Below are 15,881 nucleotides of genomic sequence, written 5' to 3' on the forward strand. Positions count from 1 at the left end.
AACTGAATTACAAATTTAAATATTATTATAATGAATCCTTTAGTACCTAACAATTATAAAGTGTTGCAAACTCTGAAATAAACACTAGAAGTCTCTAAATAAACAACATATTTGTGGCCTGAAATGGGCATTTTTTTCTTCCATTGTAGGAGACCTCGGGGTAGCAGACTTCAAAGCTCTGGATTTTCATTTACTCCAAAGGAAAGCAAACAAGCGTCAGAGTAAGTAAGAATCAGACCTTGAATCCCATTAGATTCACCCCCCTCTGATGGAATTGCCACCCTTCTGTGTTCTGCTTCCTCCTTCTCACTCAAATTCTTCTTCAAGACCCTATGTGCTAGTGCACTTTTAGACCTCTCCCACATCTGATCTCTCTTATCTGACTTTCATTTTGTGAACTAGCAGTTCACTGTATTTCCTTTCTTATAGTTTAAACAAGGAGGCTCCAAGATATAGGAAGGCTAATCTCACAATTGTCAAAAGTGTATCTGTAACTCTCACTCTATTTCTGTACTTAATTCTATATTCAACACCTATTTTGTTATTGTTGTTCTATTTGTCTTTGATCTTGCTCAAGGCTCTCACAGTCTGTTTTACCTGGCTGTGAAGAACCATGCCCATATGTACCGTTAAAGCTGAAAGAAACTACAGAGCTGTAGCTAGAGTGGGGCTGGAAAGGGGCTGCCAAAGCAAACACAGTGCTGCCAAAGAGTTCTCCTCTGAATACCGTGTTCCTCAGTAGCGCCTGGCTCATAGCTTGAACTAGGGTTAGGATTAGCACTAGCATAGAGAGAAGAAGCAAGCCTGATATGCAGCTGGGATGGGGCTGGAAATGGGCTGGCAAAGGAGATGTAGGGCTGCCAAAAGAATTCTTCTCCCGGTAATATTAAAGTGCTGGACTGAGCCACATCACAAGCCTGTGGCTCAGCCTAAGCTTAGGTTAGTGGAAAGGAAAAGCCAGAGCTGCAGTTGGAGTTGAGCTGCCAAAGGAAATGAAGGGCTGCAGAAAGACTGTCCCCCTGAGGAACGGATGGACCAGGGAAGGGCTGCTGTGTCTTTCCTAGGGCTCAGTTTAGGGTTAAGCTTGGAAAAAACTTCAGAGCTCTAGTTGGAGTGAAGTTGACAGAAGCTGCCAGGAGAATTAGTTTAGCCAAATTTCTGATACTTCTATTAACATGCAGCAAGCAGCAAAGGTGACATAAGGTCCACGAGCAGGGCCAAGGCATGAAGACACAGGCCACAGATGCCACCAGCAGTCTGGCACGCCATCACCCACTGCTGGTGGATCACCGTGGTCAAGCCGATGTCACCGCGGCCACCGCAGCCCGCTTGGGTGCACTCGCTGCCAAACGTCTCCTCCCTGCATTTTAAACTCTGCATCAGCAAACTAAGCGGCTGACAAAATGGAGAAAGCGCAGAGAAGAAGATGGATTGTTACGCTCCGTGGAAGTAAAGTTACCTTCGGAGGCCTCGCTCGGGTGTTTTCACACAGCTCGTGCCCCCTGCTGGCAAGCCGCAGCAGCTGCTCGCCGGCCGGGAGGCTCCCAGACCCCGCGGCCAGCCCGGCCAAGCCGCCTGCGGAGCGGCGAGGCGCAGCCCTCCCTCAGCGGCAGCGGCGAGCCGCCAGCGCGCACCTCGCGCTCTCCATGTGCGCATGGGGTGCACCGCGGTTACGATCTCCTGGGGGGCTGGGACGTCGAGACCGTTATCTGCAGAGGTCAGGCCGGTCTGCTGCCAGCTGCGGCTCGCCCTGCGGGGGGCGGCCTCCCTTCCCCTGCCGGAGGGACACGGGTGGCGGAGCCCCCACTCGAAATGGCGCCCCCGGAGCTCCGCGGCGGCGAGTGAAATGGCTGCTGGTCACGGCTGGTCAGCGCCGTCCGCACTGTGGAAAGGGCGGCGGCTCTCCTCCGCCTCCCGGTGGGAGCGGCAGCTGCACCGCGGGCAGCGCCTGCGGCTTGCAGAGTTGCGTAAGGCAGAGCCCTGCTTGAGGTGGCTTCCAGAAGCTTCCCTGCCCTCATTAAAGATGGCTCCCGCACCCGTCCAGGAGACTGCAGCGCGTCACTTCACCGGGCCTCCTCGGGCCAATGGTGCTTGCATGCTCTGGAGTCACGTGGGGTTACCGAGCCGGTCACGGGGAGGGCGCAGGGCAGCCTGACGTCACTTCTGCTCCTGAGGCGTCGTTCCGGTTTTGCGCAGTGGCGGAGCGGGGGTCGGTCGTGCTGAGCGGGTGAGAAGCAGCCACGCAGGTGCGCGGGGACAGGCGTGGGGTGGCCGGGGCTGCGGGCGCTACGCTGGGGCGCAGCGGCGGGCCCGGCGGGGCGGGGACAGGAACCTGGCCCGGCCCAGGCCCAGGCCTGAGGTGAGCGCTGGCCGCCTCCCTGCCCCCTCAGAGGGGCCAGGCCGCCCTGCCTAGGCTGGAACGGGTTTCCTCATGCTTCCGTGCTTTGGAGCAGCGGTGACCTCGCAGTGTTTCCTTTCTGCTGCGTTTGCCAGTTAGCGTGCTGCAATGTTGGTGATTTGTTTTCTTTTTAACGTTCTGCTGTTATCCGTCCTTGTTCTTAATCTAATCCTTGAAGTTGTCTTGCTTCAGATATCAGTTTCAAAAAGATAAAAATCACAGTTATCACTTTAAGCTCCTGCAAGCGGTATCATCCCAGTGGAAGAGTGGGATTTTGTGGCAGAAACAGGCTGTGTCTCTGAAACTAGTTTTCCGTATAAAAGCAGGATTTCATGACTGAGCTGCAAAGCAAAGTGACTTTTTCCTAGCAGCAAGATTATTTTCTAACTTTCACTTTGTTGTTAATGCTAGCTGCCCAATGCTGTCGGAGCTCATTTCTCATGCATGTTTGAAGTTACCTTTATTTAGAATGCTCTCAAGTTATTTTGGGTACTGTATGTGTAAGCTCTGAGCAGTTCTTTGAAAAAATGTATTGGTAGTTGGGGTGTCTTGGGTATCAGAGGTACTCATAACTAAACTATGTGTAACTACAAGGACTAGGTTTTTTTGTGTGTGATATCTGCTATTTGTGGAAGTAAGTTAGCGTTTTTAATATTACCTATAGAATACACAGGCTGATGTCTGCTTACACTGTCAATTTACCGGTGATTGGTGTCATTGTTCTTTGGTCAAAACTGCCCAGGTTGACCTGAACTTGTTTTCTGGGTTGTGACCTTGACTGAGTGCTATGTCCATAAAGCTAATTCTTCAAAGGATAGCTTAAAATCTCTCTAAAACCTTTTTCCACCACATGTGTTATGCTATTTACTCATTTAGGCTTATACTTTACTGAAGTTTATGTAGATTTAGAGCGTTTTTCTGAACATCTATTTGGAGGGTAGAGTAGTCATGCAGTGTTGTGTCTCAAAAATAAAGTTAGTTGCCAAAGTAACTCTAAGTACGTAAAGGGTCTCGATGTAATTTATATGTATGAAAAGTGGTATATCCTTCTGTTTTCAGGAAAATTTTGAGAGAGAAGTCTGCTGGGAATGGGAGACAGATATAGACAGAACAGAGTTAAGCTACATATTTAGGAAGGTTCTAGCTCTTCTTACAGTACTCTAGTGATAACACTGTTTCTATTACAGGGTGTAATGTAGTTGAGAATAAGTAGTAAGTGTACATTGTTGTCTGAAAAACATGTAACAGAATAATAAAGTGTATTCTCTTGTGCATTTGTAGGAACACAGTGTATTAAATTACCAAAGCAACCATGCTGGCTGCAAGGCTAGTATGCCTGAGGGCGTTATCATGCCAGACTATCCGCCCCACCATTACGCAGGCTTCCCCAGCTTTGAGGAGCTCCAATATAAAAGCATATAGGCTGTGGCAGCCTAACCAGGTAAGGTAATTCTCTTTCTAATGGTTCTGAGTGTTTTGCAAAAGAATCGCTTTGCACAGAGTACCTGTTTTGAATGATCACAAGCTGCCTGCTTGTTTGAGGTACCTGCTCTAATTTACTGAAAGAAGAGCATTACTTAATCAAAAAAGAGGAGTTTTAAGAGTAATTGAAATAACATCTTCTGTTTCAATGACTATTTCCCCATTAAAATTACTGGAAAAAAGACCTTAAAGGAGGTAGGTAGGTAGTGATGGACAAGCCTTACAATGTAAGGTGGGAGGAGCAGAAATTCCTGTCTGAGCTCCTCCTAGCTCCCTGTTTCCAAGTAAGACCCTTAAATATAATAAAGTGAAAACTTTCTTTTCAAAGACTTTAGTTCCAATATGTATTCAGAGCTGTAGCCTAGGTTAGAGCAATTTCTGAACTATGGTAGAACTATCTAGCAGTTTTAAAAACTGGACTCTTGTTATTGCAAGACACTGTCTGTTTGTTCTTTTTTGGGAGAAAATGTTTCATTTTTGCTTTCTGCCTAGGTGACTCACAACTATTAGGATGCATTGCTGTTTTGTCATCATTTTGGTGAAAGTGCTAATGGAAAATTTTTTACCTCCTTTGTGTTTTCCTCTTAAACATAGAAAACTCTTTCAAGCATCCTAAGTTTGTAGGCGTGTTGAGGTTTTTTTCTGTGTGTGCGTGTCTTCTTGGGGTGGCTTTTTTGCGGTGGTGATTTTATTTCTGTGGTGAGTGCTACATAATTACAGTGTTGGGCTAGATTTAATTAAACGTAAAGCACAACAAAATTGAAGTGCTATGGTAAACTTACTGAATTTTGTTGCTCTAGTGGCTGACGATAGCAATGCGTATACCTTACAGGTTTTAGTGTTAAAATAAACTCACAGCTTTAAGTGAGCCATTGGTTGCTCACGTGCCTGTATAATAATTTAGAAATTCCTGGAAAAAATGGTAAGGAAACTTCCAAAGTTGTTTCTGAACTTAAATATGAGTTTATTCTGAGTTGTTCTCTCAGCTTACTAAGACTTTGAGTAGTATGCTATGTTTATTTGGAGTTTGTCAGCCATAAAAATCTGAAGTTTATAGACCTTCATTCAAGGTTTGCTCTCTAAATCAAGGCTAGAGTTCAAAGCAAAGATTTCATGCTTCTTTTCCAAATTTAGTGTCTGTAAAAGTATAGGTATTGTACAAGTGGGTTTTTTACGTGTTTTTGTGAAGAGTGTCTTTATATGGAAAGCAAAATAACTTTTTTACAACATAAGAGTAGGTTTTATATTTTAAAAAAGCCTTATGGTCTTGTTTAGTACAGTGGAACTAGAGTAGAAGAAATGCAAACTGAAAACTTCAGCCTCTGAAATGCGCTGCTCTGGTTCTGTGCTTCTAGAATGTGTGGATGTTATTCACAGAGCTTCCTAAACTTTAATGTTCAGTTGTTTTCCTTGAGCATAGTTGCTTCATGTCTTTGGGAGGTATGTGCAGATAAATAAGAGACTATGTAGCAACTGTAAGTGTAGCAAGTAAATTGATAAGAAATGTCTTCTGTTTTATTTCATTAAATCTTTCTTATGTTATTTTTTAATCTAACAGTGTTATGCTACCAGAGTAAGAACGGGTGTAAGGCGTGGAAAACTTGGCCAGGAAATTAAAGAAGCAGCATTTGAGCCATCTGCAGAAACGGCACTTAAAGGTGATTAAAGCATTAAAAGAGACTGAGAGTATTGTCTTCTATGGAAGTTTGCTTAGTGATCTCCCTTGAATGACTGGAGACAATTTCTCTGCCTGTCTTTCCTTGTAGAGTTTAAAGCTGCAAATATGTCACAGTATAGAGAAATCTCTTGTTGTCTATACTTTAAGCTGCTGCTGAGAGCCGTTAAGTCAAAAATGGTTGTCTCTGTTAACGTAGACTTGGTTGCAGATATTAAAAAATACACTAACACTTGCTTTGCTACATCTATTTTGCATACTGTTTAAGGGAAGGATTTTTCCACAGTGTGTACAGTTCACAAAAAAAGTTTCTGGTGCTACGGTTACGTAAGGCACTGGTTTACTATGTTTGCCAGTACATCTAGTGTGGATTGTAATTTCAGGGGATTACAAAGGCGTTTTTCAGATAGTAGCGTTCAGCTGAATAGGCTTGTAAATGTCCTATAGTAGCATTGAATTGACAAATGGAATATATGTAGATAGGCTAGATAGTGTCTTGGCAATAACACATTAGGAAAAAGCATAGTCTTACGGAGAGTTACACAACTGAATGTATTTGGTCTCAGCTGCTCTTACTTCAGTTATAACAATATTTTATGATTGATAGTTGTATTCATAGCACTAATCTGACACATGGCACACAGGCAGTATGTCTTAAAATCAGACAGAAGAAACCAATAGTAAATAATGTGTGATAGCCCATGAGCTTCAGAAATCTCTTTTTAAACTGATTTGCATCTGATTGCTACCAGGAAGTTCTTGAAGGAGAAAGAAATAATGGCAGATGAATGAGAGGAAAGGACAAAATGCCTAGCTTTTTACCTGTTCGATACTGAATTGGATAGTAAAATGGTATACTAAATCAGCTGACAGGTGAACTCTTGTGTTGGAGAACCTGTTAGCTGGTTTTATGTTGGAATTCCTGTCATAACAGCTGGCTTTGTGTTGGAATTCCTGTCACTGTTATGAAGGTCAGTATGCCTGGTGTGTTACTACTTGGTCTCTTATTTCTTACTCTGTTTTATGAAGCTATGTTGTGTTAGTAGGCTGAATCTAGAGTTTTTCACATGTAGCTCGTTGATAATTGGTAACACAGTGGCTTGAAATGGAGCTTTAAGACAGAAGCCTAATATGGATCAACTATTACAGGTACAACAAAACTTATGTGAGGATTTTATTAACTAGTCAAAAAAAAAAAGCATTCATAAGAGCGATTTTTTTTTTTTTTTTCTTTATACAGTTGATCGCCTGGGGAAGTTTATTGTTGCTGGAGGGGCTGCTGTTGGCTTGGGGGCCCTCTGTTACTATGGAATGGGCATGTCCAGTGAGATTGGAGCTATTGAAAGAGCTGTGTAAGTAAGATGGCTTACTTTTTTAAGTAAAGAGTACGTTAAGCAAATCTCCCTCTTTATATCCATCTCTTCTTTAACTGTTATCACCCAGTGTATATAGAGCTTACTTCTTTTTTTTTAAGCTCTGAACAGAAAGCGCTTGCCTCTGTGCAGCATTTTAAAAAGTATAACTGAAAAGTTTTAAATTACCCAAGTGTAAATGGATATTCACTGAAGTGAGTTCCTTTGTTTTGCTAAATTTGAAATTTATTTATGAAGAGTGTATAAATATGTCTTATGAGGTGTGCCGCAGATAGTTTGTGAAGGGTAGTCTTCTGTAAAGCATATTGTTAAGACTACTTTGCCTGGTGTTCCTGTGAGACTGTTCATTAAACTTTAACACAACCTGTTGGAAAAAGTGTCTCCTTTGATCGCACTACTTATCTTGGCATAAGCCCTGCTCTAATAAATACGTTTTGCTTAAAACTTTGATGTATTGCTTTTTGGCCAACAAAACCCTGACTGATAGCAAAACCTTGTAGTTATTTCAACTTAAAAGGTGGTTAGTGATAGTTAGCTTGGGAGAAATGAGTGCTGAGGATATTTTGCTTTACTTGCCCTGTGTCTATTTTTGAAAGTGACTGTCTGCATTCATATTGATACAATATACATATTGATACAGTATTCATATTGTATCTATGAGAAGCTTTTCATTGATGCAGCTATCTGTATTTTTTTTTCTCTGCAAGCCTCGAAGTAGTGGGTCAAAAGAGTAAAATGGGAGAAAATGCGTGCACTGTGTTTAAGTTTGGTATTAGCAGCAAAAATTTCCTGTCAGTATGACCAAATCATACTGTAGACACTCATTCATGTCTAGGTCTGTTACTATTGTTAGAGCTCTCAAAATGACATTTGTGTCTTGGGATGTCAAATAGTCATGTGTACTGTGACTCAGCAATTTGTGAGCTGCTCAGCAGGCTACTTAGTGCCCAGTACACATTCTGTAAACATTTCTCCTTAAACCAGTTTGTTAACCATCCTCTATTTTGTCATAGTTAAAAAACATTTGTTATTCTGTTTCCTGTGCATGTTTCCTCCTTAAAAGTGAACTATAATTAGCATTATTTGTAATTTGCAGTGTTTTTAGAGTTATTTTACATTAGACCAGCAAGGTTTAAAAGTTCAGCCCCCTGTTGTAAGGTAAACTCATGGCAGAAGTTGCTAGACCACACCATTATTATGAAACCTCCTTTATATCCATAGCTATGAGTATATTTAACAGCTCGATTGTGTTTTAGTTTGTCTTCATTCTGATACTGGTAATTGCACAGCTATGTATGCCTGCTTATTTTTCAGTATTTGGCCGCAGTACGTGAAAGACAGAATTCACTCTACTTATATGTACTTTGCGGGAAGTATTGGCTTGACAGCACTGTCTGCTGTAGCAGTAAGCAGATCTCCAGCACTCATGAGTCTTATGACAAGAGGCTCCTGGCTGGTAAGCTTATGTTAGAAAAATAAAAACATTTACTGAGAAAAGATCCCAAAGGTGATGGTTGATATAAAAAATGTGAAGTGTAAACTACTTGGTGAAAAGTAAGGTAAAACCTCACTTACACTAGAGTCCTTATCTATAAAGACTACTTAGGTATCCTAATGATATTTTGTGGTTTAAGATTTGGTGATTCTAATTACATACTGACTACTTCTATATTATTTTGATAGTTTGTCAAAGACAAACTGTATGAGCAAAAAAAGTGCTATGCTGTCCTTACCAGCTATGTGCAAGTAAGAACCTGTTACAAATAGTCATCTGAGGGTAACGACACTTTCTGTCGCTTTGTACAAATGGAAACTGAGGTCCCTATGTACTCCCAGTCCTCCCTGTGCTCTTCTGTGTAGCTGCTTGAAAGTTGTCTCTTGTTTGCCAAGGCTGAAACAATACTGGTAGGCAAATGATCTAGGCAAACTGCTAACAAAATGTGTCTGCTTCGTACATATTCTGTGTGTTAAGTGGAGTGGAATGAGAATAGTTAAATGCCAACACCTACATAATTTTATGGAGATTAATTTAATAATGCATCCTCAATGATAAACCAAAGCTGTACATTTCTGACCAGTTTGCTAGCTGCTGGATGATTATGCCCGAAATCATCAGTGAGAGGAGACAATGCAGTTTAAAAATCACTGGTAGCAAAAGCATGTGAACTGAGTATTGGCTTTGGGTGGAGAAATGTATGAGGAAAAAAAGTAAGGCTAACGTTTCAGGTACCTTAATGAGGATTAGAGTAAGGGGCGGAACTGTATGTTTTCCTTCTCTTACCTTATGCAAATAAGAGATTGTTGTCATCTTACCGCTAAACTTGGATTCCTAGAAGACTGAGTAAAAGTAAAATGGGAATTACTGCAAGCTAGGATCTGCAAAGATTTGACTGTAACCAGGAATAAAATTGACAAATGCTCCAGTTATGAATTAGGTTGCTCTTTTCAGAATTACGCTATTGACTTTTAGACTAGGAGGTTAGAACAGAGACTGTATATCCTAATGCTAACTTGAGCCCTGTGATGCTGTTTTTACAGGCAATAGGTGCAACTTTTGCAGCTATGATCGGTGCTGGAATGTTGGTCAGGTCTATATCGTATGAAAATAGTCCAGCAGCTAAACATTTGGCTTGGATGATGCATTCAGGTATGTGATTTCAGCGTTCATTGTAGCGATGTCTGTGCTTCAGTGTGACCAGATTCTTACTTTAACAAAACTTTGACTTTAAGGTAAATATTTATATACTGTAAGAGAGTTAGTTAAGATTTTTCAGAGACCACCGAGAAATCTTGAATGTCAGGATGATTTCTTAAGTGTCCTTAACTCTAATTTTTTTTGTAATCTTCTAAAAGTTGTGCTTGAGTTAAACTTGAGATGTGTATATGCCACATTGGATAGAACTAATTGGTTTCATAGCTGCTTTGGTCTCATGACTGCTTTCTGGCACTATAATTTCTGTAAGCGCTATTGCCTACACTTAATGTTCTTCAGCTGTACAGGATAGGAAAGTATTCAAAAACTTGACTAGAAAAAAGGAGATTTTAGTATTAAACTGCAGCTTCTTACATACGTGTTCCTATCAGGTATGTAAGCCGTGAGTACAGATCAGTTTCTCACTGATGATACTTACTTCAAATAATGATGGCTATTATTTTTCAAAACTGTTCTACCAGAAATAATTTGTTTCAGGAAAGACACATGGATGTTAGGCACTAGAATCATATTTGCCTCTTAAGAGCTAACATTTCTACCAAGAGGAAATTGTGTTTATTGATTGTTATTAAGTTAAAGAACCTAATGTGATATTAATGAACTAGATAGAGGTTTCATACAAGACTCTAGCAAAAAGTCAAACTTGCTTGCCTAACTAATTGTTGTAGCAGAAGTCTGTCCTGCTTTTCAGTGTTGACTGCTCCTGTGGCTATTATGTAGTTGATTAGTCCATGCTAAGTATCCCTCACCAGCTCTGTTGTGAAGAGATCAACGTGTTGACTTTTGTTAGTCTGTCTTCCAAAGCCCAGCTCCCTGAAGTACTCTCCAGAGCTAGATAAAAGTAGGGCGTGGAATTTAAGGTTGCCAATTTATTGTGCTCCCTTCTGGATAGGTGCACAGTCAAGTGCATTGGTATTTTGTCATGTAAGTAGATTAGTTTGAGCCATGTCATCTGACTGGGGGGGGGGGGCGGAAATTGTTTTGATGGGCAGTGTCTTTTCCAGAACTGTTCCAAATCTTACAGGTTGTGGTTTGTTTTCCTTTGGCTAGGTGTCATGGGTGCGGTGGTGGCTCCTCTAGCCTTCTTGGGTGGTCCTTTGCTGATCAGAGCTGCCTGGTATACGGCTGGAATTGTTGGAGGACTCTCAACTGTGGCCATGTGTGCTCCGAGTGAAAAATTTCTGAACATGGGAGGACCACTTGGAATAGGCTTAGGCTTTGTTCTGGCCTCTTCAATTGGTAAAATACTATTTTAATACTGTCAGATAAAGTAGGTTATAAGCTTAAGCTACTAAGACAAAGCTTACATTTAATTGCAGACTGGTCTGGCCAGTTAAGATTTGCCTTAAATAGCCTTTGTAACTCTGGCACAGCAGAAAATACTCTTAAATTTATTCTTGAAAACAAACATGGGATTGCAGTTCTGGCAAGTGTTAATCTGACAAATGACCGGTAGTGGTGGCTTGTATTTTTCATTACTGCCAGTGACTAGGGGAGACAGTTAATATTATCTTAGTTCTTGATGCACTTGTTCCTTCTCCTTTATATGTTTCTAGGCGTTTTTGTAGTCCTAGCGACAGAAGTACTTTTGCATGAAGAAAAGTACATGATTCCCTAGGGTGTTCAAAGTTACTGCATCAGGTTGTACATGTGACAGCTTCAGCTCATGTATTGAAGCTCTTGGTATCAAAAATGCGCCACAAATTGAGAATTGAATGTTCGTTGAAAAGCGTGTACTACAGTAACTGAAGTTTGACCCAGTTCGGAGCAGATACACAGTAGCTTTCTTTAACACTGTGGTACATTCTTCTCCAGGTTCCATGTTCTTGCCTCCTACTTCTGCTTTTGGTGCTGGCTTGTATTCAGTAGCTGTTTATGGTGGATTGGTACTCTTCGGCATGTTCCTGCTCCACGATACGCAGAATGTTATCAAGCGTGCAGAAACTATTCCATATTATGGAGTAACAAAATACGATCCAATCAATGCGTAAGTATTCTGTGTTAACACAGCTTATCTCAGTGTCTGTGTAAGAATTTGCTTCAGACTATATCAAAGTATGATTTAAAAACAGCTGGACTTTTTGTTTACTGTTCAAAAGTGTGTTGCTGTTAAATGTGAAGAATGACAGGGTTTAAAAATACAATGCAAAAATAGCTAGTGGAGTTAAAACTGAAACCATCTGCTTGAAATGAGCACGGTGTCACATGCTTCCAGCAGTACTTTTTGAAATATTTTTGTTTTCTAAAGCATTGCTGGGAGAATTTATAGCTGCTTCCTGAAAATACCTGTCAATATCAGCTGAGCCAAAAAAATCTTAACTCTTTTATAGTCACTTAATATTCACTAGTCTTTGTCACTAAATAAAAAAGCTTCAACAGTGTGATAGATAAGGAAAAAAGGATTAATTGACTCCGTAAAGACCAGGTCTGACTAACAAGTGACTTGCTTGTAAATGTCTGTCTGATCTTAGGTGAATTGTTTACCTCCTTGATTCTGGTTTTTGATAATTAGAATAATACTGACCTTCAAAATTCTTGGAGATAAACAGAAGAACAGCATAAAAGCAGAGGGCTACTGTATGAGAACAGTATGCTGTCTGTTAAGACTTCTGTAAGTAGTTCCTGCTGGCAGAGATGGTAGAACAAAAATACAGGATTTTTTTCATATCAAGCACTGAGGACAGTCGCAGTTGGGCTTTTTGTAAAAGCCTTCATGAAGCAGAATGGTGTGAAACACTAAATAATACTATTTGTGTTCAACAATATTAACTTTGATTTCCTGTTTCCTAGATGCATGGGTATCTACTCAGATACACTGAACATCTTCATTCGAGTGGCCACCATGCTTGCTGGTGGTGGAGGTGGCAGGAGAAAGTAAATGAAGACTCCTCTTTGCAACTGTCTGACAGCCTATCTAGTGCACATACTAAATAAAAATTTATGGTTACAAGCAGTTTTGCTGCTAGCCAGAAGTTTAAAGCATTTCAGCATATTGTTTAAGTGCAATGTGATTCAGACTCAGTAGTTTTTCTTCAAATGCTTTCCAGCTCTGTGTTTAAAATAGCATACATTATTTTGGGAAAGTAAATTATTTTTAATATATGAGTAAAATAGTTTATCTGCTTTTTAATGGGTTTGACAGCAGTTCAACTCCTTTTTTACTGTTACTGCATGGTAAAGGTAGTAATTTCTAAACTAGTATCCCATATGCAGAGAAGGAAACAAGCTACTTCGTGAAATGCTGTTGAGATGCATCAGTTTTCAGTTAAGATTGCATAAATGATATTTTACACACATTAAGAAGAACTGAACAAATTGGATATGGTACTAAATACAGTAATGATTTCTATCTGGCCAGAAATTTCAGAAAGGTTTAAGCAATTGTCAGAAACGCATTGGATTTGACAGGTGAGGTGACCAAAGAGCATAAAGGAGGCATTTGTCCCATATGAACTTCAGTCTCTTTGTGGAGTACATATGAGAACTCCTTGCTTTAATGTTGAGTGGACATAATAGCTAGGTTCTTTTGATACTAGATTAATTGAATTGTTGAATAGCAATAGAGCTATATGTTTCTTCCAGTGACTACATTTCAGTATTGCAGATGAAGCCTCATCCTTCAGAAGAGCTCCTAGTGCTCATCTCTTATGAGCTTGTACAGTTGGCACAGAAAGAGGGGTTTGAGGATGGCCTGCTGTAAATCCAAGTATGAATTTACCATACTGTTGTATGCTTCAGTCTGTTTCTAACTCTTCTCTAAATTGATGTTTAGTTTGGTATAAAAGAACTGTTCCCTGTCAGTGAAATTGATTAAATTTAAGAAATTTATACTTACCAAACTCTGTGTGGAATAAAAGGTGAGTTCTTGGGCACAAGAAAGTTTTGAGCTAATGGCAACAACTCAGACTTTCAATTTCTGGTAAATATGCGATGTTATGTATTGACTGATGGAACAATAAAATTCTAGCCTCGCAAATTGACTACTCTCACTTTCCCTGTGTTAATAGAAATATTTTAGTACCCCTGCACTAAGAACTTGAAGAGTACTGTCAATATTTTTTTTTTTGCTACGATTTCCTTTGTAAGAGAGTGCATATTCCTTTTTTAAAAAATTCCACAAAGATGATTTCCAGTTTCACTGGCTAGCATCTTTTTGGGGATGTTTCCCAGAGGGAAGATGCTGATCTACACTTACTTCAAATGGTTCAGTTAGTGTAACCTGTTGCCTGCTGAGTATAGCCAGTGTTGCTTTTATGTCTGTCATACTGTAATATTTTTAGTCCCTTCAATCATAGGGGAGAAACAGTGGATTGTGAAGAACCTTGTTGCAACTCCTTTGTGCCCAAAGGTAATACGGCACAATCTAGCTCCTGGCACTATTACAGCTGAAGGAAAATCTGTAGTACTTAGATAGAAGTCGTCTTTGGATCACGTAAAGTGTAAGTAGCCTGTTTAGAGGGTTTTATCTTTTTAAGCAATTTCATACCCTTAATCAATTTCTACATACTGTTGCTGTAGCTGAACAAATTCTGAAATCTATGGGCAACTGTCTTACAACAAAATTCTAATATTTGTGTCTGTAATAAAATTGGCAAAACTCCATTTGTCTATATTCTGAGGACAAAGTTTTACAGGTTGACTGTGAACCAAGAGAGAGGTCCTGGACTGTTTTAAACAGTAAGGTGTAGAACACAACACTCTACTTCAGGGAGGTATTTGCATGGAAAGGGAGACCAACAGGAAGGTCTAATGACCTTTTAAGAAAAAAAAAAAAAAAAAGGCCAAATAGTGCCTGAGGAAGGATGAGCATTCATTGTATCAGTAGGAAAATACTGTTAGTGCTATCTAGTGTGGATCTCCAAAAAGGGAAGAACAAGATTAAGAGTTGTTCCTTTACGTTTGAAGTCCCAAATGAAAAATTAAGATTTATCTTAATTAAGACAGCTGTAATTTGGGGCAGGGAGAGGCATGAAAAATCTAAAATGTCGTAATTTGGTAGGCACAAGAATGCACGTATTTTTCAGGGAGAGCATCTGTGTGAGAACTTGGGTTACTCTCAGGCTACTCTTGGAATGTGAACAGACAACTTGAAAACTTTCTAGAACTAAAAGTTTAGATTTATCAATAGAACTTACTAGGGTGATGTTCCTCTAAGCAATTTGTGTTGGGGTTGGTTTTTTCCCTCAATTGAGAGGTCTAATTGTAAAACTTGGGAGATTCTTTGAGTAGGTATTAGGGTCCATTAAGTATGTTTGCTCAGCAGCTTTGAGAGCAAATACAGCTGAGGAAGCTGTAGTTTTTTTGGTCGTCTAAACACTGAATACTTGCAGAAGGAAATGAGGTGCTTTATATCCTGAATTTCAGATCTGAAAAAGCTGATAAACACTGTGGTTAGACTTGCACTGTTTCATACGCTCCTCTAAACTAGGAAGGGAAATAGTTGTTATTGAAAGGTTATAAACTCGTAGAAATCTGAAAGTAGCTGAGGAGTAAAACTTAGGGTTTTTTTTTTCTTGAATAAGGAATGTTAAATTTATTTCGTTCTCTCCCTAGGGGGCCCTTCATTACCACATTTTGACAGTTACGAAGTCCTGGTTTTTCCCTGTTTTGATTCATTGTTGGATCAGGTTGAAGAGGGTTATATGTACTTGGATTCCCTTATTGACTTTTAGTAGACACTACAGAATTTTGCTAGGTGTTTTTAAATAACTACTTTTAAGGGGATTGAGAGAGAAATTGGTCACAAAAGCAAGCGAGATCAGTTATTTTCATGATTTTTCTCTTTCAGGTAAATAAACTTGTATTTAAGGAAAACAGTTTTATGCTTTCAAGTGAGATTTAAGAAGTTTAGTGTTGTTTAGTGAGAAGAAGCTTGAGCAGCTACTTAACTGACAATAAATGCAGGAGAAATACATATTTGTGTGTAAGCAGAGCAGGAAAAAATTAATTGTAAGTTTCCTTAGCCAGAAACAGGACCATATTAAAATCATGATAAAATAGGGTAGCACCCAGGAATACAGTTCTAGGGGGAAAATTCAAAACTTGCCACAGGTTGATGAGGGTTATGGTTATTTCAAAGTCTTCAAGTCAATTTTGGATCTCATGCTATAGTGCAGTGGTTACTGGGAATAATGTTTTGGTAGAAATTATGCAGGATGTTGGGCTGGATGGTCAAGTTATGGCCTTTTTTAGGCTTGAGATATAGAAGTCTGTTTAGTAATTACATAGTAGTGGCACTTG

General features: G+C 40.0%; 1 protein-coding gene across 3 annotated transcripts; it reads left to right on the forward strand.

The window, feature by feature from the left end:
• The first annotated feature begins 1,535 nt into the window (after positions 1-1,535).
• Positions 1,536-13,617, forward strand: GHITM (growth hormone inducible transmembrane protein). 3 transcript variants are annotated; one of them, XM_075758699.1, is made up of 9 exons: positions 1,536-1,717; positions 3,680-3,839; positions 5,439-5,538; positions 6,796-6,907; positions 8,243-8,384; positions 9,467-9,575; positions 10,692-10,880; positions 11,457-11,628; positions 12,432-13,617. In XM_075758699.1, the coding sequence occupies exons 2-9, from the start codon at positions 3,711-3,713 to the stop codon at positions 12,517-12,519; spliced, it is 1,041 nt and encodes a 346-aa protein (XP_075614814.1). In that variant the 5' UTR covers positions 1,536-1,717; positions 3,680-3,710; the 3' UTR covers positions 12,520-13,617. The 3 variants fall into 3 exon arrangements, with proteins under 3 accessions (XP_075614814.1, XP_075614812.1, XP_075614815.1); XM_075758697.1 differs by lacking the exon at positions 1,536-1,717 and adding an exon at positions 2,103-2,246; XM_075758700.1 differs by lacking the exon at positions 1,536-1,717 and adding an exon at positions 2,121-2,227.
• The last annotated feature ends 2,264 nt before the right edge of the window (positions 13,618-15,881 follow it).

Source organism: Balearica regulorum, chromosome 7 (genome assembly GCF_011004875.1).
Source record: "Balearica regulorum gibbericeps isolate bBalReg1 chromosome 7, bBalReg1.pri, whole genome shotgun sequence".
Classification (NCBI taxonomy): domain Eukaryota; kingdom Metazoa; phylum Chordata; class Aves; order Gruiformes; family Gruidae; genus Balearica; species Balearica regulorum.